Source organism: Bos indicus, chromosome 18 (genome assembly GCF_029378745.1).
Source record: "Bos indicus isolate NIAB-ARS_2022 breed Sahiwal x Tharparkar chromosome 18, NIAB-ARS_B.indTharparkar_mat_pri_1.0, whole genome shotgun sequence".
Classification (NCBI taxonomy): Eukaryota; Metazoa; Chordata; class Mammalia; order Artiodactyla; family Bovidae; genus Bos; species Bos indicus.
The window spans coordinates 44415064-44441694 of NC_091777.1; the positions used below are offsets into that span (position 1 = coordinate 44415064).

The 26631-nt window shown below is 52.1% G+C and overlaps 1 protein-coding gene across 2 annotated transcripts in view; it reads right to left on the reverse strand.

Annotated features, from left to right (window-relative positions):
- Nucleotides 1-26631, reverse strand: part of PEPD (peptidase D) — a 119254-nt gene that overhangs the window by 22113 nt on the left and 70510 nt on the right. Inside the window, exons 10-11 of one of the 2 annotated variants that reach the window (XM_019978985.2) lie at nt 2470-2538; nt 928-1005 (exon numbers count right to left, since the gene is read on the reverse strand). The exons of the other annotated variant lie outside the window; for it this stretch is intronic. Coding sequence (XP_019834544.2) covers nt 928-1005; nt 2470-2538 — 147 coding nt within the window. The remainder of the gene's footprint in view (nt 1-927; nt 1006-2469; nt 2539-26631) is intronic. 2 annotated transcript variants of the gene reach the window in all.

Sequence of the window (26631 nt, forward strand, 5' to 3'; positions counted from 1 at the left end):
CAGGGAGGCCGGGCACACGGCAGTCCATGGGGTCACAAAGAGTCAGACACGATTGACTGAACTGAACTGAGGTCAGTGTGCACCAGCTCTCCGGCCCACACCTGCAGGTTGGTGGCCAAAGCGAGATGACTCAAGGACAAGACAGGAGGCCCCATGGAACTTGTGGCCTCTGGGTGGCTTTCAGCCTCTGGCAGCCTGGACTGGCCCTGCCCGACGTCTGGGTGGTGGAGAGTACGGGTGGGGAATACAAGTGCCCATGAGCTGAGGACAGGGACGCTCCAGGTCAGTAGGGTGCCCATGGCCCCTGCCAAGGCCAGAGGGGCCGCCCAGAGGGGAGGGGTGTATGCCCAGTGGAGCCCTACACACTGGGGGTCTGGAAGCAGAACCACTGGAGGGTTGGAGGCTGTGGGTCCTGCCCACATCTGCTCAGTCAGGAATCCGTGAGGAGCGGTGAGCACGTGGGCAAACAGTCCTGAGGGCCAAGCACCCCCTCTAACCTCCTGAACGAGTGGCTGCTGGTGCCAAGGAGTCGTGAGGCAGGACCTGGCAGGTTCAGAGGGCAGGGGACTCCCTAGGCGTCTCCCTTGCTCCAAACTGACGTGCCCACCCCCCCAGCACAGAGCCGGAGACGCGAGCGTGGTGGGTGCTGGGTCACAGGGCAGGTCCTCCTCTGAGGTGGGGCCTTACTCTCACAGCACTTGGCCCCTGCTCCCCTCTCAGGGCTTCCTTGGTCCTGGAGAGGAGATGATATGGAGGACAAAGCTTTGGCAGAGAAGTCTAGACCCAGAGCAGGCCCAGGGACCGTGCTGTGGCCAGCCTTTCCGGGCTGGAACTGAGGGGCCCCCATCAGCCATGCCTGGGGTTGGGTCCCACCTGGCCCCACCATTCACACACCAGCCAGGGGAGCTGGGGGCTGGCCCCACTCACCACATGTCTCCGTCTTGGATGGTCTTGTCGTTGGGGGCCCCAGCGTGTCCGTAGTGCAGCACGGCCGAGTTCTCACCACTGCGGAGCATCAGGGGCAGGTCAAGAGCCCATTCTCACCCAGCAGGCCCCAGGGGCTGGCGCCCCAACCCCCTGCCCCGTGGGCAGTACCATCCACCCTGCAGCAGAGGTCTAGGGCCAGGTGGACCCGGCCCATAGGCTGAGATGGGGTGAGGGGCACAGTGGCTGGCGTCCTGCAGCCACAAAGCTGGTGGCCAGCCTCTGGGCTCAGGATGGGGCCACCTCAGCTGAGTGCTGCTCAGCTAGGTGCCCTTGGGGCTGAGGATGTGGGCCTGATGTGGGAGCAAGGGCCTGCAGGCCAGGGGAAGGGACCCCAAGGAATCCGGGTGTCTTGGTGGCTAAAGGGGGAGGGGAGGCCCAGTGGGAAGGGCCGGGACTATGTCGGGGCTGCACGGAGATTGGCTGGGCCGGGCCAGGACCACAGCCAGGGAGCCAGCAGCTCCCCACTCCGCAGCTTGAGAGCGCTTCTCTAATGAGCGATACCTTTAAGAAAAAAGGACTTTTAAGTCTGTCCAAAGGGAAAAAAAAAAAAAAAAAAACCACCTGGGTATAATATTTATGGCCCCGTTTGGGAGTCTCAGGAATCATAAAAGTAGAAATAATGATTTTTCTCTCTATCCACCAGAGAAGAACATTTCCAAGGACTGAGATGTTCACATGTATTATTCATGTGCCAAGGACGTGCACGCCAGCAGAGCTGCCGGCTCCATCCTGGCTGGGCAGAGGCCTGACCCTCTGACCCAAGGGGAGAACACAGGGAGATGAGATGGGGTGAGCCTGGGGGCCCCCACGGTCAGGACGTGTCCCTCAAAGACACACAGGCCTGCACGCTCACTGCTATGAGCTGCCCCATATGCATGGTCACTTCTACCCTGGACCTGCAAGCACACTAGCCAAGTGCACAGGTCACACACACACACACACAGAACCCCCTCCCCCCAGCCACGTCACACATAAACACACCTACAGTAACAGCCCCCATGGCAGGGACCCAGACCCACCCACGGCTGTGCTGTTCCCACACAGCCACACACTCACGCATGCACACACAGCCACACACACACACACACACAACCACAGCCTCCTTCCCTGATACACCTCCCTCCACACACCCTGCACACAGAAGCCATCAGTCTGAGGACACGGCTTGGTCCCCACATGCTGAGAGCTGCCAGTGTGGAGGGGGAGAGGAAGGCTGGGCCCAGGAGGAGCCGCCAGCAGGAGATGGGATGGGAGGGCAAGGCAGTGGTGGGCTGGCTCCCCTCTGCACCCTGAACTGCCCAGGGCAGGCAGGAAGCAACCTCCGCTCCCAGAGCCTTAGGAGCGGGGAGTGACTCCCAGGCTTACGAGGTGCCGTGGGCAGGGGAGCAGACAGGGGCATCTAGGCCGGAGGATGGTGGGGTCCCTCACTCTCCCCCAACCCCCTCCCTCCATCATCCCCACGTGGCCCAGGTGGCTGCTTACCTGCCGCAGATGCAGGTGTAGGAGCTATGGCGCATGCCACCCCGGGAGTAGCAGTAGTGCTCGAAGAGGCTGCGGGCGAAGGAAGACGGGTCAGAGTGGGGTCATCAGAGTACGTGCGCCCCGCACCCACGTGCAAATCCTCAGCCCAGGCCTTGCTCGGCTGCGCCCACAGGAAGGCTTGAGCTCCCCAGCGTGAGTCAGTGGCTGGTAGCCTGGAGGCCATGGGCCACTGAAGCACAGAGGTCAGCACAGAGAGGGAGCAAGGCTGGGGGAGCTGGCCACTTCCAGTGCCAGCCTTTCAGGCCCATCGGGAGGACAGGTCTGGTCCTGTGGGGAGACGGGCTGGGGGGGCCCCCTGTTTCTGCAGGGCTGGAGGGGGCATGTCCCTGCGACTCCCTCCTCCAGTGGTCACATCCTTCCCCCACCAGGAGGGGCTGGGTGCACAGCCAGGGAGGGATGAGAGCTCTCTGGGTCCCAGTGCAGGACCTGCCCGGGACCCCGAGCCTGACCCTGGAGGGGGGTGCAGGGGAAGGAGAACAGGGGCTGCTGGGCTCTGGCCTGGGGCTGGGGCTGGGGGGCAGGTCGGTGTGTAGATGAGCAGGGCTGGGTGGGCTCCAGGGAGGGGAAGAGAGGCAGAGTCTGGGGGCAGGCGCCGACCAGTTGGTCCCCTAGACAAGCTCCCTCCCTGAGCTGAGGAGGCCAGGAGCAAGGTCTGGAGGGAAGATGAGAGCCCAGAGCAGGTTGCTGGCAACTGGAAGCCTGCCTCCAGGCTGCGCCCAGACACATTCAGAGCCAGTGGAGGCCTCCGGGAGCTCGGCTGTCAGCAGAGCCCAGCAAGGGCAGGAGTGGAGGGGTGAGGGAGGTCAGAGGATGAGCCAGCCTCACCCTGTCCCCCTGGGGCAGATCCTGGGGGTGACTGGTGGACCAGACTTGCCACATCAACAAACGTGAGCAGTGTTTGGAACCCTCGGGAGACCACGCTGCCCAGGGCTCTGCAGAGGCCAGGCCCCTGACCCTTCCCCTCACCACACACCCTAGGACCTGAGCAGGTTAAGAAATTGTCTGGGCAGGGGCCTCAGTGTGCCAAGGGCCCCATCTCTACAGAACCCAGCTGGGAAAGGGGGTGACACTGGGGGGCTGCCCTTGCCCCCTCCCTGAGGCCTCTCACCAGAGCTTGGGCCCAGCCTTCTGGATGGCCCCAGTTGAGAAGCAGGTCCAGGCGGACCCCACCCCACCCACTGACCACCAGTGCGGGGGAGACCGACCACGGGGCTGTGCTCAGAGCCCCAAGGCCGCCTGTGGGCACGCTAAGTGGCAGTTCTGCCCTGCATGTTCTGGGCCTGTTTAAGAGAATGTCTGTGCGGAGGAGTCTAATCTTCAGGCACTGTAAACACGAATTATGTGTAATTGTTATGATTGGGTATAAAATAGTTGTTATGCAGGAAGGGTTCTGCTCTATTCAGTCAGCTTTCAGACTGGCTTTACAAATCTCACAGGATAATTGGGTATCTGCAAGTGAAATATTTCCTCAACACAAAAGAATCCAGGAACTGCCAGGGAGGTGAGGAAAGCCGTGTGAGGTACCAGCCGCCCCCGCAGTCATGGTGGGAGTGCTCAGGCGGCTGCTGCCAACTCAGCCTCCGTTACTGAGGCCACAGGACAGCTGGGCCAAGCCTGGGCCCCACGGCGGCTCCACATGGCCTGCCAAGATGCTGGGGCCTCAGACACCGGGACTCCGTGCAGCTGCCCGCCAGAGACTGGGGGATGCTGACCGGCCATGGAGCCGCACGGTTCCCTGAGCCTTGGGGGACAAGGCCCTGCCCAGACAGAAGCAGGTCAGGGGGCAGCAGCTGCTCTCCGGGTGATGGGGAGAGACGGGGACAGGCAGAAGGGCGGCAGATGAACAAGCCAGAACCTGCTAGAATGGGGTGGCACGGGCTCCCCCACCTGCTCCCAGTCTCAGCAGCGGGGACTGTCCTGCCCTGTAATCTACTCGATAGAAACAGCCTTCATCGCACGCTCAGGCTCCCGCTTAAGTAAAAAAAGCCTTTTAGAGTAAACGCACGGCTCACGGAAGTGCCAGACTCAGGAATGGCCGACCCAGTTTTCATCAGCTAACTGCAGCTGGGGTTGCCTCTGCCAGTCACACGATTCCACACCCGCAAGAAGAGCTGCAAACACCAATGCTGGAAATCCAGTCTCCGGCAAAAGGGCTTCAGTCCTTCACACTGGACTCCAGCACCTGATCTTGTTTCAGATGAACTTGTCTGAAGTGACACAAAAGCCACCCCATGTTCTGGGGGCATAACAGATACAGTAGGCCCTGTTTTGGCTCACACCCCTCAGGGACCCCTCTCCCCAGGACCTCAGCCCTGGCTGTGGACATGCAAAGGTGCCCACATTCTGGGGCAAGTGCTGTGGCCCAGGGCCCAAGTCTTAACAATTTTCTGATTTTCAAGGGGTGGGGGTGGGAGGAGGCTCCAAACTGGGGCTACAGGCTCGACCTGAGGCTCCTGAACGGCCTGGTCAGAGCTCGGTGGGAACGGGTCTGGAGGACAGATCGCAGCAACAGCAGAGCCACCTTGGTCCCCACGGATGGCTCCCAGACCAGGTGGCAATGGGAGGACGCTCCATAAAGACCCACTCGATCTTTACAGAAAAGAGGGCAAACTGGGAGCCAGCTGCCGCAGGGGCCAACTGCTGATGATGCACGTCCACGGCTGAATCCGGCTGTGAGCTACCACTGAGCCCATCCGCAGCCACGGTGAGATGAAGGCAGAGTCTGCAGCCAGAAACCCTCTGACCCCCAACCCGCAGAGCTGAAGATTAAATGTGAGAAGCAGAGCCATGTCCACAGGACAAGCAGAGAGGTGAGGCCATAAGAGGAAGCTGCCAGTCTTGTGAGCCTGGAGGCCTTGGCATTCGTTGCCACATGGAGACAGTGAGGAGACCTCAGGCAAACCAGAGCTGGGGGCCAGAACTGAGCTCTCCTGTGACATAACACTGGGGGCAGGGCAAGGATGCACCCTCTGCAAAAGGATGGACTTGGAGAAAATTCACCAGCGTCACAGGATGCTGTGCAGAAGTGTTCCTGGGCTCTGGGAAAAACAGTGAAGGTTTCCTCAGAATTCGCAGCATAGGTCTGTCCTCCACGGGGTTCAGGTTCAAGGGTGAAGGACTTGCGTGGTTTTGGAAACCCTGAAGCCAGGAAATCAACAAAAAACTTAGTCCCTGACCGGTGATACCTGGAGCCAAACCGACAAAGCCAAACTTGTTGGCCGCACCTCTACCCAGGCAGGAGAGCACACATGTACGGACATACGTGTACATACATGTAAATACATGTACCCACACATATACTCACACACAGGTACGTATACACAACTCGGGATCTGAAAACAGTCCACAGGAGTCGTCAGACACTGCAAGCAGAAGGCTGAGAAGCAGCCCCCCCTGACTTCCAATAACAGAGCAAACAGCAGGCTAAGACCTCCCCTGGCACCGATGCAGCCCCACCAGGGACAGAGGACAAGCCCTGACCAGACTGGGGCCGCTGCTGCTTTTACCACGACCCGGCACAGGCCCAGCCATCGAGAAAGACCCAATAGCCTCCTGCAGCCTTTGGTGTTTCCGACCATCCTTCGGGGGGAGGAGAGGGTTTCCGACTTTGCCAATGAGGAAAATTGCGGGTCAGCATGGTGATGTGCTGTGGTCAGAGAACCTCTTGAAGGAGTCCTGTGAGCCTGGAGTCCATGCAGGGCTTCTGACCCTGATGCCTCTAAACCTCAGGTCTGTCAGTGATGGGGGCGCTAGAACAGCAGCTGCCTGGGCGGGGCAAGGCCTTCTGCTCTGGCTGATGCTGCACTGGGCCTTCCAGGGCTCTGGATGCATCTGTGCAGGCAGCCCAGATGGAGTGGGAACGGGTCTGCCAGGACACAACCCCAGGGACAGTGCCTGAGGCCGGCCAGTGGAAACCAGGAGCTGGCGCTCTGGAAGAGGCCCCTGGGGTGCAGAGACCTTGGAAAAGGAGAACCAGCCGACTAGAGGCAAGGACGGTTGCAAAGATGGCTGTGGTCAGGGCAGGAAGCAGGGCCGCATCAGGGAGAGGCCACTCTTCCTCCCCCAGAGAGAGTGGCCTTATCAAGGTATGAGATAATTAGCATTTTAATTGGGTAACTGGGAATTCTGAATTGCCTATCTTGTATGAGGCATGACTGAAGACATAACACGACATTCAATTAACAAATATTCCCTTTTATTCTTGACATGCTCGATTAGTTGGAGTTTCTGAGTTCCTCGACATCAATTCCTGGATAAAGCACTATATCCTCTCAGCTGTCAAAGCCCTGGCTGCCTCAGACTGCTAATCATCAACATATATAGAGTCGGCATATACACATATGTGATTTTAGACATTTTCTACACAAAAGAAAAAAAGAATGACAATCGCCCATAATCTTCTCCCCGCAAAATCACTTCTATCACATGTTTTGTTGAATATCTTTTCAGACACTTTTAAACACAGAAACACAGATTTTTAAAATAACAATTAACTTCCACCTACAGTGGAGTAGACCCCAGTTCAATTCCTCGGGCGGGAAGATCTGCTGGAGAAGGGATAGGCTACCCACTGCAGTATTCTTGGGCTTCTTCCCTTGTGGCTCAGCTGGTAAAGAATCTGCCTGCAATGCGGGAGACCTGGGTTCGATCCCTGGGTTGTAAAGATCCCCTGGAGAAGGGAAAGGCTATCCACTCCAGTATTCTGGCCTGGAGAATTCCATGGACTGTATAGTCCATGGGGTCGCAAAGAGTCGGACACGACTGAGCGACTTTCACTTTCAAACTTTATAAAAAATAAAGTCACCTTTTGACTGAAGTCTGACACACACAGAGAAAAGGACAATCATAAGGGCTGGGCACAATAGCTGGCCACAAAGTGAGTGTCTCTGTACCCAGCACCCAGAGGTCCTGGGTCTTCACACCCATGGGAAGCCTGACTTCCAAGACTGTGGGTTAGCTTCTCCTGTTTCTGAACTTGATGTAAATGGAATCAAACAGCAAGACCTCTGAGTCTGGCCTCCCCGGCTGCTCCACGTCACGGGTGAACCAACCCCCAACAATGAGTCATGGTCACTTGCTCCTTCTCATCGAGGGCAGTGTTCCGCCCGGTGAATGTGCCCCACTCTGTTGCTGGGCATTCCTGTTGTTTCCAGATCGTGGCCATCATGAATAGTGCTGCTGAGAACATTCTCATGCGGTCTTTTGGGGCACATGCACACATCCCTGTCAAGCACATAGCCAGGAGTAGAAATGCTATGTGTTGCTGGATTCTGTGTAGGTCCAGTTTTAGCAGATAAAGCCAGTCTTTCCAGGCAGCTGGATCCATGTGTTCACTGGTGTCTTCCACTTCATACCTGTGCACAGAGCCCAACTGACCTGAAGAGGATCCCAGTGGCCCCACTCAGGCCAGGATGAGGGCTGGAGTGTCGATCCCAGTCAACAGATACATGTCTACGCGACTGTCTCCGTGACAAGAAGCTGACACTCCCCCGAGGGCTCGTCCCTGGTGCACCTTCTCTTGCCTGGGACACGCTGACAGTGGCGGAGCTGGAGCCCCTGCTTCAGCCCTCACCCCCAGAGTGTAGCCCTTTAACAGTGTAAATGGGCTCCCAGGACTCCTCTGCTCAGACCCCACCTTCCCATGAGCAATCCACTTCCCTTTCGTTCCTGAGTCTCGGCTCACGTTCTCAATATGCCTCCTTGCTACTCATGGGACCATCAGCCAAGCTCCCACCGCAGGACCACCAGCCGAGCCTTGTTTTTTCTGCCTGGAACATCTGGCCCAGAGGTCTATAGCTTGCTCTCTCTCCTTTAGGCTTATTCATGTCTCCTCCTCAAGGACACCTGTCCTGAGCTCCCTGGGGGAAAGAACATTCTTTCACCAGTATCCATTCCTTCATCCATCTTTGCATCCCTCCATCCTCTCTAGCCTCCTGCTAGGCCAGCTTTTGTCTGTTCTGTTCACTGTAGAACCCCCAGAGCCTGGAATAGTGCCTGGAACACAGGAGATTTTCGTATAGCTGTTGAATGACTGAATAAGTAAGTGGCTGTGTGAGCAGGAACACAGCCTATAATTTACTTAACTCACTTCACGCTGTTAGATATCTAGGTTGCTTCCACCTCCGTGTTATGATGGACACCCGTGGCCATATGCCTTTTTACTATCTTCGGGCTAAATTCCTAGAATTCCTGATCATATGCACAGTAGTTTTGATCTCAGGGAATGTTCTGCCAAACAGGCCCCAGAAAGCTCATGAGGATTTCCAGGGTCCTGAGCCATGTACCACGGGGCCTGTCGGCCACTGGACTGAGAGTCTGGCAGGCAAAACAAACAGGATTTCGCTGTCTCATTAACTGGCAAGTTTGAACATGTTTACATGTTTATTTACTCATATTTATTCCTTCCATTCATTTAGAAAACTCAACGTTGGGCTTCCCTGGTGGCTGGCTCAGTGGTAAAGAATCCGCCTGCCAATGCAGCAGTCATGGGTTTGATTTCTGGTTTGGGAAGATCTCACAGGCCACAGAGCAACTAAGCCAGTGTGCCACAACGACTGAGCCTGTGCTCTCGAGACCAGAAGCTGAACTACTGCGCCCACATGCTTCAACCACTGAAGCCCGGCACCTGGAGCCTGCGCGCACAACAGGGAGCGCCACCACAATGAGGACCTCACGCGTTCCAGCCGGAGAGTAGCCCCCACTTACTGCACGAGAGAAAAGCCCACGCAGCACAGGCCCAGCCACAGCCGATAAATAGGTAAATTACTTTAAAATAAAAGTATTTTAAAAAAGAAAACTGAATGTTCACCTTTTCCTTACTGATCTTCAAGGGATTTACATATGAAGATTTGGACCATCACCTACGTGGCAAGGGGCTGGTTCTGACCCTCTCCAGCACCTTCTTTGTCAGGGAGAATGAGGTGCCTGGGGCAGGACATGACTGGTTCCCAGGATGGTGACAACACACAGGAGGAAGAAACCCTGGATCCCCACACCACACGGCTCAAGTGGGATAGTCCAGATCTATAAATACATTAGCCCTCAGAGTCAACAAGAGAGCCTGACGTGCAGTACTTGGATGCAATCTCAAAGATGACAGAATGATCTCTGTTCATTTCCAAGGCAAACCATTCAATATCACAGTAACCCAAGTCCATGCCAAATACCAAAGAAGCTGAAGTTGAAGTTGGTTCTAAGATGACCTACAAGACCATCTAGAACTAACACCATAAAAAGATGTCCTTTTCATCAAAGGGGACAGTAATGCCAAAGTAGGAAGTCAAGAGATGCCTGGAGTGACAGGCAAGTTTGGCCTTGGAGTACAGAATGAAGCAGGGTAAAGGCTGACAGAGCTTTGCCAAGAGAATGCACTGGTCATAGCAAACACCCTCTTCCAACAACACAAGAGACGACTCTATTGGACATCACCAGATGGTCAATACCAAAATCAGATTGATTATATTCTTTCCAACTGAAGATGGAGAAGCTCTACAAAAGCAAGATTGGGAGCTGACTGTGGTTCAGATCATGAACTCCTTAATGCAAAATTCAGACTTATATTGAAGAAAGTAGGGAAAACCACTAGACAATTCAGGTATGAGCTAAATCAAATCCCTTACAGTTATACAGTGGAAATGGCAAATAGGTTCAAGGGATTAGGTCTGATAGAGTGTCTGAAGAACTATGGATGGAGGTTCGTGACATTGTACAGGAGGCAGTGATCAAGACCATCGTGAAGAAAAAGAAATGCAAAAAGGCAAAATGCTTGACTGAGGAGGTCTTACAAATAGCTGTGCAAAGAAGAGAAGCAAAAGGCAAAGGACAAAAGGAGAAAAGGAAAGATATACCCAACTGAATGCAGAGTTCCAAAGAACAGCAAGGAGAGATAAGAAAGCCTTCCTCAGTGATCAATGCAAAAAATATTGGAAAACAATAGAATAGAAAAGATTAGAGATCTTTTCAAGAAAATCAGAGATAACAAGGAAACATTTCATGAAAATATGGGCACAATAAAGGACAGAAACAGTTTGGACCTAATAGAAGCAGAAGATACTAAATAGAAGTGGCAAGAATACACAGAAGAACTATACAAAATAGACCTTCATGACCCAGAAAACCACAATGGTGTGATCACCCACCTAGAGTCAGACATCCTGGAATTCGAAGTCAGGTGAGCCTTAGGAAGCATCACTATGAACAAAGCTAGTCGAGGTGATGGAATTCCAGCTGAGCTACTTCAAATCCTAAAAGATGATCCTGCTAAAGTGCTGCACTCAATATGCCAGCAAATTTGGAAAACTCAGCAATGGCTACAGGACTAGAAAAGGTCAGTTTTCATTTCCATTCCAAAGAAAGGCAATGCCAAAGAATGTTCAATCTACCCCTCAACTGCATTCATCTCACACGCTAGCAAAGTAATGCTCAAAATTCTCCAAGCTAGGCTTCAACAGTACATGAACCAAGAACTTCCAGATGTTCAGGTTGGATTTAGAAAAGCCAGAGGAACCAAAGATCAAATTGCCAACATGTGTTGGATCATAGAAAAAGCAAAAGAGTTACAGAAAAACATCTACTTCTGCTTTATTGATTCTGCCAAAGCCTTTGACTGTGTGGATCGTAACAAACTGGAAAATTCCTACAGAGATCGGAATATCAGAACACCTTACCTGCCTCCTGAGAAATCTATATGTATGCAGGTCAAGAAGCAACAGTTAGAACTGGACATGGAACAATGGACTGGTTCCAAATTGGGAAAGGAGTACGTCAAGGCTGTATATTGTCACCCTGCTCATTTAACTTATATGTAGAGTACATAATGTAAAATGCCAGGCTGGATGAAGCACAAGCTGGAATCACGACTGCCGGGAGAAATATCAATAACTTCAGATATGCAGATGACACCACCCTGATGGCAGAAAATGAAGAGGAACTAAAGAGCCTCTTAATGAAAGTGAAAGAGGAGAGTGAAAAAGCTGGCCTAAAACTCAACATTCAGAAAACAAAGATCGTGGCGTCAGGTCCCATCACTTCATGGCAAATTGATGGGGAAACAGTGACAGCCTTTATTTTTGGGGGCTCCAAAATCACTGCAGACTGTGACTGCTGCTATGAAATTAAAAGATGCTTGCTCCTTGGAAGAAAAGCTATGACAAACCTAGATAGCACATTAAAAAGCAAGGACATTACTTTGCCAACAAAGGTCCATCTAGTCAAGGCTATGGTTTTTCCTGTGGTCATGTATGGATGTGAGAGTTGGACCATAAAGAAAGCTGACTGCCTAAGAATTGATGCTTTTGAACTGCGGTGTTGGAGAAGACTCTTGAGAGTCCCTTGGACTGCAAGGAGATTAAACCAGTCAATCCTAAAGGAAATCAGTTCTGAATATTCATTGAAAGGACTGATGCTGAAGCTGAAGCTCCAATACTTTGGCAACCTCATGCGAAGAACTGACTCATTGGCAAAGACCCTGATTCTGGGAAAGGCTGAAGGCAGGAGGAGAAGGGGATGCCAGAGGATGAGATGGTTGGGTGGTATCACTGACTCAGTGGACATGAGTCTGAGCAAGCTCTGGGAGTTGGTGATGGACAGAGAAGCCTGGTGTGCTGCAGTGCATGGGGTTGTAAAGAGTTGGACACAACTGAGCGACTGAACTGAAGTGAACTTGCGGCACTCTTGAGCAAGTGAGAGCCCCCAGCTCTGGAAGGCCTTGGAAGAACCCTATAAACACAGGCACAATCTGCTAACTGTTCTCTGCCTTCCTCAGAGATCAACAGGGTCTGCTCTCATCTGACCCAATCTCACTAGTTTTTCCCCATGTCAGCAAGAATATCTTTCTTGGCCCCAAACCAAAAACTTCCCCTTTAAAAATGCACCAGGCCGCCCTAGGAATCAGCCAGGGAGGCTCAAATTGCACGACAGGAAGAGGTGGAGAGACAGGATCCTTGTTCAGCAGGATCTAGAGGCCACTTTCCCTCCAAGGGAGGCCAGCACCCACTCCTCCCCTCCCCAGAAAGGCGCAAGGCAGGGCCGGCCTTACACAGAGAGAGGAGGGAAGGGATTTTCTTTCAGCTGGTGTTTCCCAAAGCATGACAAGGGTCCATGAGATGACATGATGGGATGCGGTACACCGATAAACACGTTTTACCCTAGGTTTTTATTTTAAAGTCACCTTCTACTTATGGCAAATTACACTGATAGGAATACAAAGCTTTCTTTTAAAGTATATTTCAAGAAAGAAGTAAGTCAACTATTAAGCAAATAATACAAGAACAGGGCAGAAGTTTTCTGAGGAAAAGCCTGTTTTTAGTTCTGGGTGGGAGGATGCTGTCCAGATGCTCCCCGTTCCCAGGTGTCCCCCAAATCTGCCGGCCTTTGGAAAACAGCTGGTGGGATGAACTCCAACAGAACCCAGGCTCTCACCCATGCCCCCACCTGCTCCTGCGCCTCGCTCAGCAGCCTGGATACCAGGTCACTGTGGACCCCGTGGACAAAGGCCAAAGGACAAACGGGCCCTCTGTCCTTAGCACTGGGGGTACTGAGGGGGCTCAGGGAACAAAGCCAGCAAACTTGACTGCCGAGGGCCTCAGACAAGCAGATGCCAAGCTCTTATCACAATGCTCTGCTCCCTATCACGTGCAGGCTAGTGAGAACTTCCCTTCAGCCCAGGATCCTGGCTAGAGCCTTGCTTTCCACGTTCCTTTATTCAACAGCTCCTCATCAGGCCGGATCATTGACGGAGCCTGGTCAGGGCAATGACCGCCTTTCGGAATGCCTACTCAGGACCACGGTTGCATGGCACATTGCATGCCACCTGGAGGCTGCCCTACTCCACCCTGCGGTATCTCTGGGGCACCATTTGCCACAACTGTCCGCATTCCATGAGTTCTCCTCCCATCCCCAGTGGAAAAAACAAAACCTGGAATCTTTCACCAAACAGGTGTTTCCTAAATACAAACCCTACGGGAGACAAGGGTCCTGGGTTCTGCCCAGTGCAGTCGGGATAGCATGCCTAGAGCAAGCCCTTCTTTCTGAATCCCTCTGGGCTCTGCTTTCTGAATCCCTCTAGGGTGCTACAGAGCCCAGTGCCACTTTATTTCCAAACATCAAATTTCTTTTTCAGCCTTACAATCTTAAAATATTTCATAAGTGTCATTTCAAATAGAAGTTTCTCTGGAAAGCACCATTTTATGTCAATGCCTTTCTCATGTCAAGCGCTGGCTCCCTCTCCCGCTCCCAGGCTCCCAGAAAGCACAGAGCCCAGCTTGAAGTCAAAAGAACCAGGAAGGGAGGCCTGGACACTGGCAGGACCCAGGCAGACCCTTGGTAGAAACGGCCCTTCCCAACCTGTGTGTTCTGGGGGAGCAGCATATTGACTATTTCTCCTTCATGCATCACAGACTTGTCCTGGCGAAGGGGGTGCGTGACTCAATGAAGTTATGAGCCATGCCATACAGGGCCACCCAAGACAGACAGGTCACAGTGAGGAGTTCTGACAAATCATGGTCCACTGGAGGAGGGAATGGTAAACTACTCCAGTATTTTTGCCACGCGACCCCATGAATCGTATGAAAAGGCAAAAAGATGTGACACTGGAAGATGCATCCCCCAGACTGGAAAGTATCAAGTATGCTCCTGGGGAAGAGTAGAGGGAAACTACTAATAGCTTCAAAAAGAATGAAGAAGTAGAAATGATGTTCAGCTGTGGATGTGTCTGGTGGTGAAAGTAAACTCTGATACTGTAAAGAACAATGCTGCATGGGAACCTGGAATGTTAGGTCCATGAATCAAGGCAAATAAGTTGTGTCAAACAGGAGATGGCAAGATTGAACATGGACATCTTAGGAATCAGTGAAGTAAAACGGACAGGGATGGGCAAATTTAATTCAAGTGGCCATTATATCTACTACTGTGGGCATGAATCCACTAGAAGAGATGGAGTAGCCTTCAGAGTTAACAAGAGTCTGAAATGCAGTACTTGGGTGCAATCTCAAAAACAATAAGAATGATCTCGGTTCATTTCCAGGGCAAACCAGTCAACATCATAATAATCCAAGTCTATGCCCCAAACACTCATGATGAAGAAGCTGATGTTGACTGGTTCAGTGAAGACTTATAACACCCTCTAGAACTAACACCAAAAAAAAGATGTCCTTTTTATCACAGGGGATTGAAATGCAAAACTAGGAAGTCAAGAGATCCCCGGAATAACAGGCAAGTTTGGTCTTGGAGTACAAAATGAATCAGGGCAAAGGCTGACAGAGCTGTGTCAAAAGAACATGCTGGTCATGGCAAATACCTTTTCCAACAACCCAAGAGACAGCTCTGCATATGCATAGCACCAGATGGTTAATACTGAAATCAGACTGACTAGTTCTTTGCAGCCGAAGATGGAGAAGCTCTATACAGTCAGCAAAAATAAGACCTAGAGCTGACGGTGGCTCAGATCATGAGCTACCTATTGCAAAATTCAGGCTTAAATTGAAGAAAGCAGGGAAAACCACTAGGCTGTTCAGGTATGATTTAAATAAAATCCCTTGTGATTACACAGCGGAGGTGACAAATAGATTGAAGAGATTAGATCTGGTAGAGAGTACGTGAAGAACTATGGATGGGGGTTTGTAACACTGTACGAGAGACAGTGACCAAAACTATCCCAAAGAAAAAGAAATGCAAGAAGGCAAAGTGGTTATCTGAGAAGGCTTTACAAATAGCTGAGGAAAGAAGAGAAGCAAAAGACAAGGGGGAAAGGGATAGATATACCCAACTGAATGCAGAGTTCCAGAGAATAGCAAGGAGAGATAAGAAAGCTTTCTTAAATGAACAATGCAAAGAAATAGAGAAAAACAATAGAATGGGGAAGACTAGAGATCTCTTCAAGAAAATTGGAGATTTAAAGGAGACATTCCATGGCAGAATAGGCATGATAAAGGACAGAAATGGTAATGACCTAACAGAAGCAGAAGAGATTAAGAAGAGGTGGTAAGAATACACAGAACTATACAGAAAAGGTCTTAATGACCCGAATAACCACAATGGGGTTATTGTCTAGAGCCAGACATCCTGGAGTGTGAAGTCAAGTGGGCCTTAGGAAGCATTACTATGAACAAAGCTAGTGGAGGTGACTGAATTCCAACTAAGCTATTTCAAATCTTAAAAGATGATGCTGTTAAAATGCTATACTTAGTATGTCCACAAATTTGGAAAACTCTACAATGGCCACAGGACTGGAAAAGGTCAGTTATCATTCCAATCCCAAAGAAAGGCAATGCCAAAGAATATTCAAACTACTGTACAATCGTGTTCATTTCACATGCTTGTATGGCTATGCTCTAAATCTTTCAAGGTAGGCTTCAGCAGTATGTGAACCAAGAAGTTTCAGATGTACAAGCTGGGTTTAGAAAAGGCAGAGGAATCAGAGATCAAATTGCCAACATCCGTTGGATCATGGAGAAAGCAAGGGAGTTCCAGAAAAACATCTACTTCTACATCACTGACTACTCGAAAGCCTTTGACTGTGTGTATCACAACAAACTGTGGAAAATTCTTAAAGAGACAGGAGTACCAAACCACCTTACCTATCTCCTGAGAAACTAGAATGCAGGTCAAGATGCAATAGTTAGAACTGAACATGGAACAATGGACTGGTTCAAAACTGGGAAAGGAGTACTTCAAGGCTGTATATTGTCATCCTGATTAACTTATATTCAGAGTACATCATGTGAAATGCTGGGCTGGATGAATCACAAGCTGGAATCAAGATTGCCAGAGAAAACACCAAAACCTCAGATATGTAGATGATACCACTCTAATGGCAGAAAGTGAAAAGGAACTAAAGAGCATTTTGATGAGGGTGAGCGAGGAGACTAAAAAAAGCTGTCTTGAAACTCAACATTAAAAAAACCCTAAGATCATGGCATCTGGTCCCATCACTTCATGGCAAATAGAAGGGGAAGAAGTGAAAGCAACGGCAGATTTTATTTTCTTGGGTTCCAAAATCACTGTGGATGGTGACTGGAGCCGTGAAATTAACAGAGTTTTTCTCCTTGGAAGGAAAGCTATGACAAACCTAGACAGTGTATTGAAAAGCAGACACCACTTTGTTAGTCCCTCTGGTTTTTCCAGTAGCCGTGTATGGATGTGAGAGTTGGACCATCTGAGTGCCAAAGCTGAGTGCCAAAGAATTGACACTTTTGAATTGTGGTGTTGGATGGAGAAGACCCTTGAGAGTCCCTTGGACTGCAAAGAGATTAAACCAGTCAATCCTAAAGAAAATCAACCCTGAATATTCATTGGAAGGACTGAGGCTGATGCTGAAACTCCAATACTTTGGCCACCTGATACTTTGAACGGATTCACTGAAAAAGACCCTGATGCTGGGAAAGACTGTGGGCAGGAGGAGAAGGAGGCAACAGAGGATGAGATGGTTAAATAGCATCACCTACTCAATGGACATGAATCTGAGCAAACTCCAGGAGACAGTGGAGGACAGAGGAGACTGGTGTACCGCAGTCCACGGGGTCGCAAAGAGCTGGACACGACTTAGCAACTGGACAACAAGGGTTGACTATTTGGTGTGAGCTGCCGAGACCCCTCTTCTTGTGACCCTTTCCATCCTCACTCGGGACTCCAAACGTTATTTTAGGCACACTCAGCTGAAGGAACAAAGGAGGATGTTATGTATCACTTTGAAAGTCATCATCTGCTTAGGATGACAAATGGGAATTGCACTTAAGCTCTCCTTATAAAATGATCGGCCCTGGAAAGAGGAAGTGCTGCCTGTGGGGATGCTCGGCAAGCGTGGGGTGTGGTCGGGGGTGGGGGGCAAAGGGGCCAGAGGTTTGGCCCGCGCACGGCAGGGGCCACACAGGTGCTCCCTCGGAAACTGATGAGTGGGGCTGCGGCCACAGCTCAGCACAGTGAGGACACGGCCGTCTCCCACCACTACAGCGCCCCCCGCTGTTCCCAACTTGCTCTGGGATGTCTGCTCGGGGCCCAAGGGGACAGGAGAGGTGACTTAAGAAGTCACTCCTGGGGCAAATAAGCCTACTAAGCCTGCCTACGGCCACAACAACCTGAAGTCTGAGCACCCCAGAGCCCATGCTCCACAACGAGAAGCCACTGCGGTGAGACGCCCGCTTGCCGCAAGCAGAAAAAGCCTGTTCAGCAACAAAGACCCAGCACAGCCAAAAATAAATAAAATAAAGATATTACACCCATAAAAAACGAACACAAAAAAACAACTCACTCTTGCGGTCTGAACCTTCCTCCCGCTGATGCCATCCCAGAGTTGCAGGGCAGGCTCCTAAAAGCAGTCCTCTAAGCCCCATGAATTAAATATTTTGGTAACTGGAACCTATTTATCAACAGCTAATTAATAAGGTCCAAGTCCTGTGATGACAGAGTGATTGAAGTGTTTTTGAAATAATCCATTTTTAATTAAAATGCTACCCCTCTCTTGGTTTCTGGATAGATTCAAAAGAAAGCCTTAACAGATGTCTTGTTTTTAAATTTACATTATATAAAGCCAATAATTAGAAGAATTCATGCTTTTAATTATATTTTAATTATTCTTTGCCTATTGATGCAAAGTTAAATGATCTTTCTTCATGGTACTAATGCTGCTAACCAAAGCCAGTAGACTAGTAGCTGGTGTGAAATCCCCTTGCAGGGAGCTGGAGTGCAGCAGAGGTGCTTAGAGGAGCTCTTATGCCCTGGTCCTGGCAGACGGCAGTCTAATTCCAGCAAACTGCCTGGTGTGGAAGTGCTCTCTTGGTTCTGGGTCTGAGCGAGGCAGACATGCCAATTATGTGATAAGGGTCAGGGTTTCCCCTTCTGCTGCGCAGTCACGAGGCAGAAAAGCCCCTAGACGTCTGCGCTCCCTTCCCGGCACACCCTGCAAAGCATCTCACCGGAGCAAACTGCACGAGCCACCAGATCAGTCACCAAAATTCAGAAAAACTCACGAGAGCCTGGAGCATGAGGAAGAGGGGGCCACTCTGAGAGGCGTGCCTCCCCGTCCCAGCACGCTGACCACCGCAGGGAGCATCTTCACCCTGCCCGGCCTGCCCACAGCTCTCCTTCCTGGGCTCCACCTCCAGCACTGCCCCCTGCCAGCCCCTCGGCCCCCCAGGTCTCCTCTCCCCAGCACCACTGCAGCCCCTCCTCGTGCTTCCCTCCAGGCCACCTGGCTGCCCTGCTAGCCTTAACCAGGTTCTCTCAGGGCTCATCTGCCCACTCTGCAGCCTCCCCCTCCTCTCCCCATCACAAGGCCTCCACAGGTGAGCCTTTTCCTCCTCCTCTCCCCACCCCCTGCTCCCCAGCACGCCCTCATGGCTGGTAGTCTTGCACATGCGTGCATCACAGTGCCTGTCCTTTCCCCCTATAAGGCTCAGAGGGAGCTCCTAGAGGCAGGCCCAGGTCATCATGTACCCAAGGCTGGGCACAGTGAAGAGCACGCGGTCAGTCCCCATCTAGGGGAAAGGGTAACAGGTGGCATGGATGGTCAGCCCGCACATGCCTAATGACCAAAACAGAACATGCACACACACGAGTACACACTCACAGCCTTAAGCCTCGCCTGCCCAAGCGAAGCCCCGGGTGCAGACTTGGCCACATGTTTACCACTCCACTTCCTCTCTCTAGGCACGTTTTTCAGATTCCCTGCAGTTAGGCTGGGACCAAGGGCTGACTTGTCAATGGCGGTAGGAGGGGAAGGGACGTGTGCTGCTTCCTACGAGACTTAAGTGGATGCATGTTCTCCGTGCTCTCTCTCCCCTCTCAAAGGGGACAGAGTCGGACAATGCAACTGACCCAACACTTCTGGAGGAAGGCCACGGGGCCTGATCAGACCTCAGCATAAGCCAGAAACAAACTGTTCCTGGGCTAAGTCACTGAGATCTGGGGTTTTATTGTTACTGCAGCAAAGCCTATCCTATGCTGACTAACACACACGGGAGTTAGAACACGGTAAAGGTGAAATTATGGCATCACTGATTCAATGGACATGAAACTAGGCAAACTCCAGGAGATGGTGAGGGTCAGGGAGGCCTGGTGTGCTGCGTCCATGGGGTCACAGAGTCGGAGACGACTTGGCAACCGAACGACAACACCAAGGGTGAAATTATAAATCAAGAGGGAAGAGACATGATTCCAAAGACAGCGGATCAACTAGTCACTTTGTGAGGGCACAACGGCCAGGATCCTCGCTTGCTCATCACTCGTAAACGCACTTTAAATAAAAAGTTAAAAGTAAAAAATGAAATCACACGGATACATGGATATGTGAAACTACACCTACCAGTATCAAAATACTTCATAATCATACGGAAAATGTTGTTAAAAAAATCATTAAATCATAAAGATAGATGAAAACACAGGCAAACAACTGAACTGTGCTGAGGTGGTAGCCATGACCTAACTATGCAAAAGGCAAAACCTATACAAGAAAAGCCCAATCTGACTATTACATTTGAATTTTCTGTATATCAAACTGGGAAAAATATGTTAACGGGTAGAACAGTAACACAAAGAGCCCTATTATAAAGTGTTCTTGTAGAAAGTCAACCTACAAATGTCCCAAGGGCAAACTGTGCCAAGGACACACAAGCCACAAAACCAAATGCCCAGGAAAATACCTTTAAGAGAACTTTAATCTCACCAGCAAAGAAAGAAGTACAAATAAAGGTGGGATACTTTTATCAGGCTGGTAAGATGGTTAATAATAAAAACAATACTAATTAACTTTGAAGCCCAGGAGGGCACTTGGGCACTTAAGGACGGATGCGTTGCGTGTGTGTGTGTCCAGCTCGGTAGGTGAGAACTCGGTTTCTGAACAGAGGCCATCTGCTCCTCTAAGACCCATCTGTCTGCTGTGGGATCTTGGGCCAGTTCCTTAAAGCTCTGTGTGCTATAAATTTCAGAGGATGCCATCCCCACCTTAAGGATTAAATGAGAAAATCCCCAGGAAGCACGCAGCATGTGCTCACCAGACACTAAGGTCACCCAAGCTGTGTGGGGGGACAGTGAGAAGGCAGTTACGCTTCGCGCATCAAAATCCTACCCCCGCCCCAACCCCAGAACTTACCCCTGAAGAGATTATCAGTTAAACACCCAAGAGGGGGATAGATAAGGCTGATCATCACAGTGTCACTCACACCGTAAAGTCGGAAAGCACCTGGCCGCCCCGGCGGAGGGCTGGATAAGCGGATTATGACACAGCCTGGCAGGTGCAGCAGGCCCCGGCTCACTGATGGGAGAGATTTCCACCTCTCAGAAGGAGGAGGGAAGACTCTGCCCGGTGTGATCCCAGCAGACCTGAGTCTGTGTGTCTGTGCCCCCGGAGAGATCCACAACACGTTTACTGAAGCAACAGGGGTGAGCGAACCTTTGCATCACAGGAGATTTTTCATAGCTTGCCTCTAATGTTTTGTGCTGACTGAATTTCCTGCTGGCACAAACAATATCTCTTCATCTTTTCATCCAAGAAAGCTGTTTTCATTTTGACAATATTTTCTGGAAGAAATGAAAGCTACTTGTTAAAGACCAGCTCCCCTGCAGCCAGCCTTGCCGCACCAGCCCCAGTGGGCCTCTTGAAAGACCCACGTGCTGGGCTCAGTGGACACGACCCGCAAAGCCACCAACTAGGACGGTGCTACAAAGCCGCCACAAGGGGTCGCTAGTGCACACTGCGTGCTGCCCATACTGAGTACCTTGAGAAACCTTCAGTCTGGCTTGAGGGACCCACGGTTCAGAAACAAACTCTGCAGGAACTCCTGGGTATGGGGTGTGAAGAATTCAAGCCACAAGAATGTCTGCTCAGTCTTGCTTCAAAAGCCCACTTACTTGTCTTCTCTGAAACGGGATTCTGTCTGCATGAGGAGGCACCCACCCTGCAGTGTGAGCTGGGGACGTCAGGGACTGGCTGGACCCCCTCTGTCTGCCCCCAGCGTGCACACTGCCCTTCCTGGACCACCTGCCCACCCCTTGGGAAACACACAGGGCTTGGCTTCTCTCTGGGTAGAGGGAGCTGCTGGGAAACCCCAGCTCTCTCTCTCTCCTGGGAGAAAAAGGAAGCTTCTACGCCTTGGGGACTGGGCTGTCCCGTGGAGGCAAGCTTGCTAGTGTAAACAGAGTCCGCAGGTACAGGTCAAACCCTACCCAGGACGCGCGTTAGGCATGAAAGTGAAAAAAACAAGTTAAAGTGGTAGTTGCTCGGTCGTGTCAGACTCTTTGCAATCCTATGGATTGCAGCCTGCCAGGTTCCTCTGTCCATGGAATTCTCCAGACAAGAATACTGGAGTGGGTTGCCATGCCCTCCTCCAGGGGATCTTCCTGACCCAAGGATTGAACCTGCGTCTCCTGCATTGCAGGCAGATTCTTTACTGTCCGAGCCACCAGGGAAGACCTGACGTTCACCTAATGCCCCTGGAAAGAGCACTTGAATTCAGCAAGTAGCTCAGAGTCGAATGGATTTCCATTCATAGCTTCTAAATCCCCAATGCAACACACTGCTGCACGGCAAAGGTGGGAAGCTGGGGCTCCCTGCACGTTGTAGCCTGGAGATGGTCCCCCGACTGCCTGAGTCAAATGCACACACGTCTCCCAGAGGCCCCTCGTCCCTCTCTGCTGTACCAGCTGCTGCTGTGGCCGGGAGCATGCCATCAGACCCTTCCCCTGGCCTGCCACAAGCAGGGTGTGCTGGGGGAGGATACTTCAAGGGAATTGTTTGGGCCTACACCTCCCACCCCAGTTCTGAGACAACTGGTCGATCCCAGGGATTAGGGAGCTACACAAACACTTGTATGTGGCTTCCAACCACTTCTATCACTTGAATCTGGTCGTCTCTCCCGGCTTTCCTCGCTCGGGCATAGGACAGGCTTGGTGAGGCCACAAAGTGCCAGCCTCCCCAGAAACTTCACCAACTAGAGAAGAGATTTCTCTATGAAATATCTGTGGTCTGGCTGCTAGTTCTCGCCTCTTCCAGGGTGAGCAGGGGTTTTATCCTTAAAGTACGGAGACGGAGTGCTCCTGTCCTGGCTGGGCATTCCCACTCCACACACACACACACACACTCACACTCACACACACGGGGCACACGGAGGCCCTTCAGACAGTCTTAGAATAATGATGCCCACTAGGTACCTCCAGGGGACTTAACTAATTTATAAGGCAATTTTAATAATAACTATATATTAATTTTGCATTCCCTTTTTACCTATTTCAGTGACTATGAACTGATAGGAATTAGGTAATATATTACAATAGGCTTCTGGGGACTTTTTATTAACTAATGTCCCATATTTAAAAACCTTCCTGTCAAATGAGAAACATTAAAAAAAATGCTGTCCCTTTTATAATTGCTTCTAATAGACTCAATATTCAGGTCCCGGCCTTAGTAGACAGCCCGGGTGGTGCTTACCCAAATTACACTTAACTTTTCATTTTCTCCCTGTCACTGGCCAAGGGAATCATTCTGGAAGCACACAAATGGTCATCTTACTGTGTCAGCCTGTGGCTCCCGAGATGCCTATAAATTTAGAAGGTACGAGGGCCACTCAGGACAAGAGACGTGCAGCAGCCTTCTTGCCTAGTTACTGCAGCAGCCTGCCTTGTGTAGAGTTGTTTAGTATTTCTTTCTTTTTGGTAACCCTATTTATTGAAATAGAACATACATACAGTAAAATGCCTGCAATGCAGGAGACCCAGGTTCAATTCCTGGGTCGGGAAGATCTCCTGGAGAAGGAAATGGTAACCCACTTCAGCATTCATACCTGGGAAATCCCATGGACAGAGGAATTTGGCAGGCTACAGTCCATGGGGCTATAAGAGTTGGATATGACTTAGTGACTAAACCACCACCACAGAAAAAATGCTCACACTGTAGGGGTCCAGACAGACGAGACTTTACAAATGTACCCTTTAGATCAAGACGCACAACATTTCTAGTCCCCTGGCAGGGCACACGGCTCTCCCTGCCCTCTGCTCCTCCATCACCCGAGTTTTGCCTGCTGGGGAACCTGAAGGAATGGAATGTTTCTCCTTTCTCTCGACACTGCCCCCATGGGAGCTGCCCGACCCTGGTCTTGTGTGCAGAGACCTTTTGGTTCTTACGACGCAATGGTATTCATCGTGTGAACGCACCATCGTCTATCCACCTCCACAGGCAGGCTTCGGGTCCCGCTGGTTTTAGGAACTCCCAGCCGTACAGCGTTCTCCTGTGCGGCTCTAGGCGTGTCTGCTGCGAGCTGAGCGGGCCTGCTAGCCACCAGGTAAGGAACTCTCAGCTTCCGTGGACGCAGCCAACAGTCCTCCAGTGCCTCTGTTTTTCATGTTTGCTACTTTTTCCCTGGCACAGAAGAAACTTTCAAGCCCATCACTTTATGAACTAGAGGAATGAACCCAAGGGTGAAGCCTCATCACCTCACCAGGCCTGGGTCCTGCCTCCCTCGGTCATTTTGGGCAAAGCTGGAAGAAACTGCCTTCTCTGAAAGCCAGACCTCGGTTTCCCAGGTGGCGCTAGTGGTAAAGAAACCACCTGCCAAAGCAGGAGACATAAGAGACTCGTGTTCAATCCCTGCAGAAGGAAATGGCAACCCACTCCAGTATTCTCGCCTGGAGAATCCCATGGGCAGAGGAGCCTGGCAGGCTACAGTCCATGGGGTCACAAAGAACTGGACATGACTGAGCGATTTAGGACGCAAAGCCAGACCTACCCATGGGACGATGGCATGACTGGCCTTCCCCCAACCCCAGAAGCAGGACCACACGTTCCTGAGAAACAGAGCTGCAGGTGGACTCTGAGGCCCTCTCATCTACAGGTAGAGACCTCTGCAGACATGGACCCCTGATCCAGAACAAGGCAGAGGGAGTGAACAACAAACAGCTGTCCAGCTAGGAGAGAAACGTGTCCGCTGGGGGCATCCAGAAGTGGCTGGGAAGGTCACGTCTTCTGAGTGGCCGCTCAGTCTTGGGAACAGAGTCAGGAAGGAGCAGGAGGAAGCCCAGTAAGTAACATGCGAGGTCCAGCCCTCCCTGCTCTGAATGATGGACTGAGGCAGGGCGGGCGTGGGGGTGGCGTGCAGACCCTGGACAGGCAAACGTGTGAGGACGAGCTGGGGAGAGGAAGCAGAGAGACACCAGCTTCCCTGGGAAGGAGCCTCAAGACGCAGGCCCGCTGCGGCACGAGGGAACAGGGGCGACTAGAGCACGGGCCAGAACAGATGCCGAGGGACGACGTGGGACGGCCGAGGTGGTGGACAGCCCTGGGCGCTGTGGGCGGCCAAGTGCAGGCGGCTGAGGTGACAGCTCCTTACTCACCCTGCACTTCCAGGCAGAGGAGAGAAGAGGCCCAGCCTCCCAGGGCTGCTGGAAAGACGCCAAGCTGTGGGTCCTTTGTTTTCCTTTCCCAATTCAAAGGGCCCTGGGCTGGCGTCAGCCAGTGTCTGATCCTGACTCAAAGCCACAGCAGATCCCCGGTGAGCCCCAACACAGAGGCTCAGCTGTGCCAGCGGGTGTGGGGGCAAGGGGAGGTTGGAAAATTAAGGCCCCAGAGGCCAGTTTTAGAAGTTTATGAATAATAAATGCAATTAATGTGATGGAAAACAGAAGCCGAGTGGAGGCCTCGGGGCGGGCGACTCAGCAGGTGGCCTCCCTTGCCACTTCCGGCTGCCCAGTCCCTCACAAAGGACAGGCGGTCAGGAGGCCGGGGCGCCGGGCCCCTCCCTCACCTGGCCTCAGCCCAGAACAAAGAACAATCGGGTCTGGGTCTGGGTGGGAGACACAGGCCCCCAGAACTCTCCCCCTGGTTCAGTGGCAGGCCTGGCCGGCCCTGGTGGTAGCAGGGGTCCTGGCTCCTGAGCGCGCCTCTCAGGCCCAGGTCCCTTCAGCCGTGAACCGGAATGAGGACCACGCTTAGCCTGGATGTCGTCACCCCCGTGCTGATCCTGTGACCCTCCACTCTCACTCGCGTCAGCATCCTGGGGTCCGAACAGCCATGGGCTGCGAGGTGAGGGCTGCCCCGGGGGTCCCCACACCACATGTCCACGGTGGCCCCTGCCTGGCCTCCGACGCTGGCCCCAGGGAGGTGCTCCCACTAGCCCGAGCTCCCTCCAGCCTGCAGGTGGGTACCCCGCCCCGCTCTGGGCTCTCAGGAGCTCCTCTGCTTTCCCAGGGCCTGGAACCCAGTACCCCTCAACGAGTGTCACCGGAAGGCAGAGCTGGTGTGGAGGAGAGAGGCTGGCCACTGAGGAGCAGTGAGGAGCGGGAAAGGTGGATGGAATTGGGGGCGGCAAGGAGAAGCCTGAGGTCAAAGTGGCTCAGAGCTCCTCCTGACTTCTGGGCTCGCAACCAGGAGAGGGGAAGGGAAGGGAGGGGCAGGAGGGCTCAGACTGGAGCCTTCCCAGCGGGCCCCCAGCGCCCCACCTGGAGGCTAGACTTAGCCTTCACCAGCATCTCCGCTGGCCCAGCCCAGGCTGCTCCTGCCTGACTGAGACCAGCCCAGTCCAGAACTCCAGTGCTCTTGCACGCTAAGGAGACACCTTCCCCTGGCGTGGGCCATGAGCCGAGTGTCCATCGCAGGGTCGGGGGGCGGGGGGCGGCGGTCTCAGTGGCTGCCCCCGATGAGGTCAGCCCAGAGACGGTCCACTCCTCCCAGAGGGCCTCGGGGCCCACTGGTGAGGAATCGCCAGGAAGCTCCTCTTACTTACTATAAATTGTACCTTTATGGGAAAATCAATGATACTGTCTCCTCGATCTTCCACACTTGTTGCTGCTCTAAAGTAATTTCTCCGCAAGGCAACAGGCCAAAACCGGGCCAGTGCTCCCCGGAGCGCCTGCCTGCCCCCACCCCTGCATCCCAGGAGGGCCCGGGATGGGAAGCTGCCAGAAGAGACTCATCATGCCCAGCTCCTGTGTTTGTCCACTAGGTCTGTGGGCAATATTGTTGCACACCTACTATATGCCAGCTGTGACACACTCTGACCACAGGATGAGGGAGACCTGGGCCCTCATCCACGGAGAGGTGGACATTACTTGATTAACCGTGGCAACGAGAAGTTGGACAAAGCACAGCCAAAGGGACGGAACTCACCGGAGGACTTCCTGGAG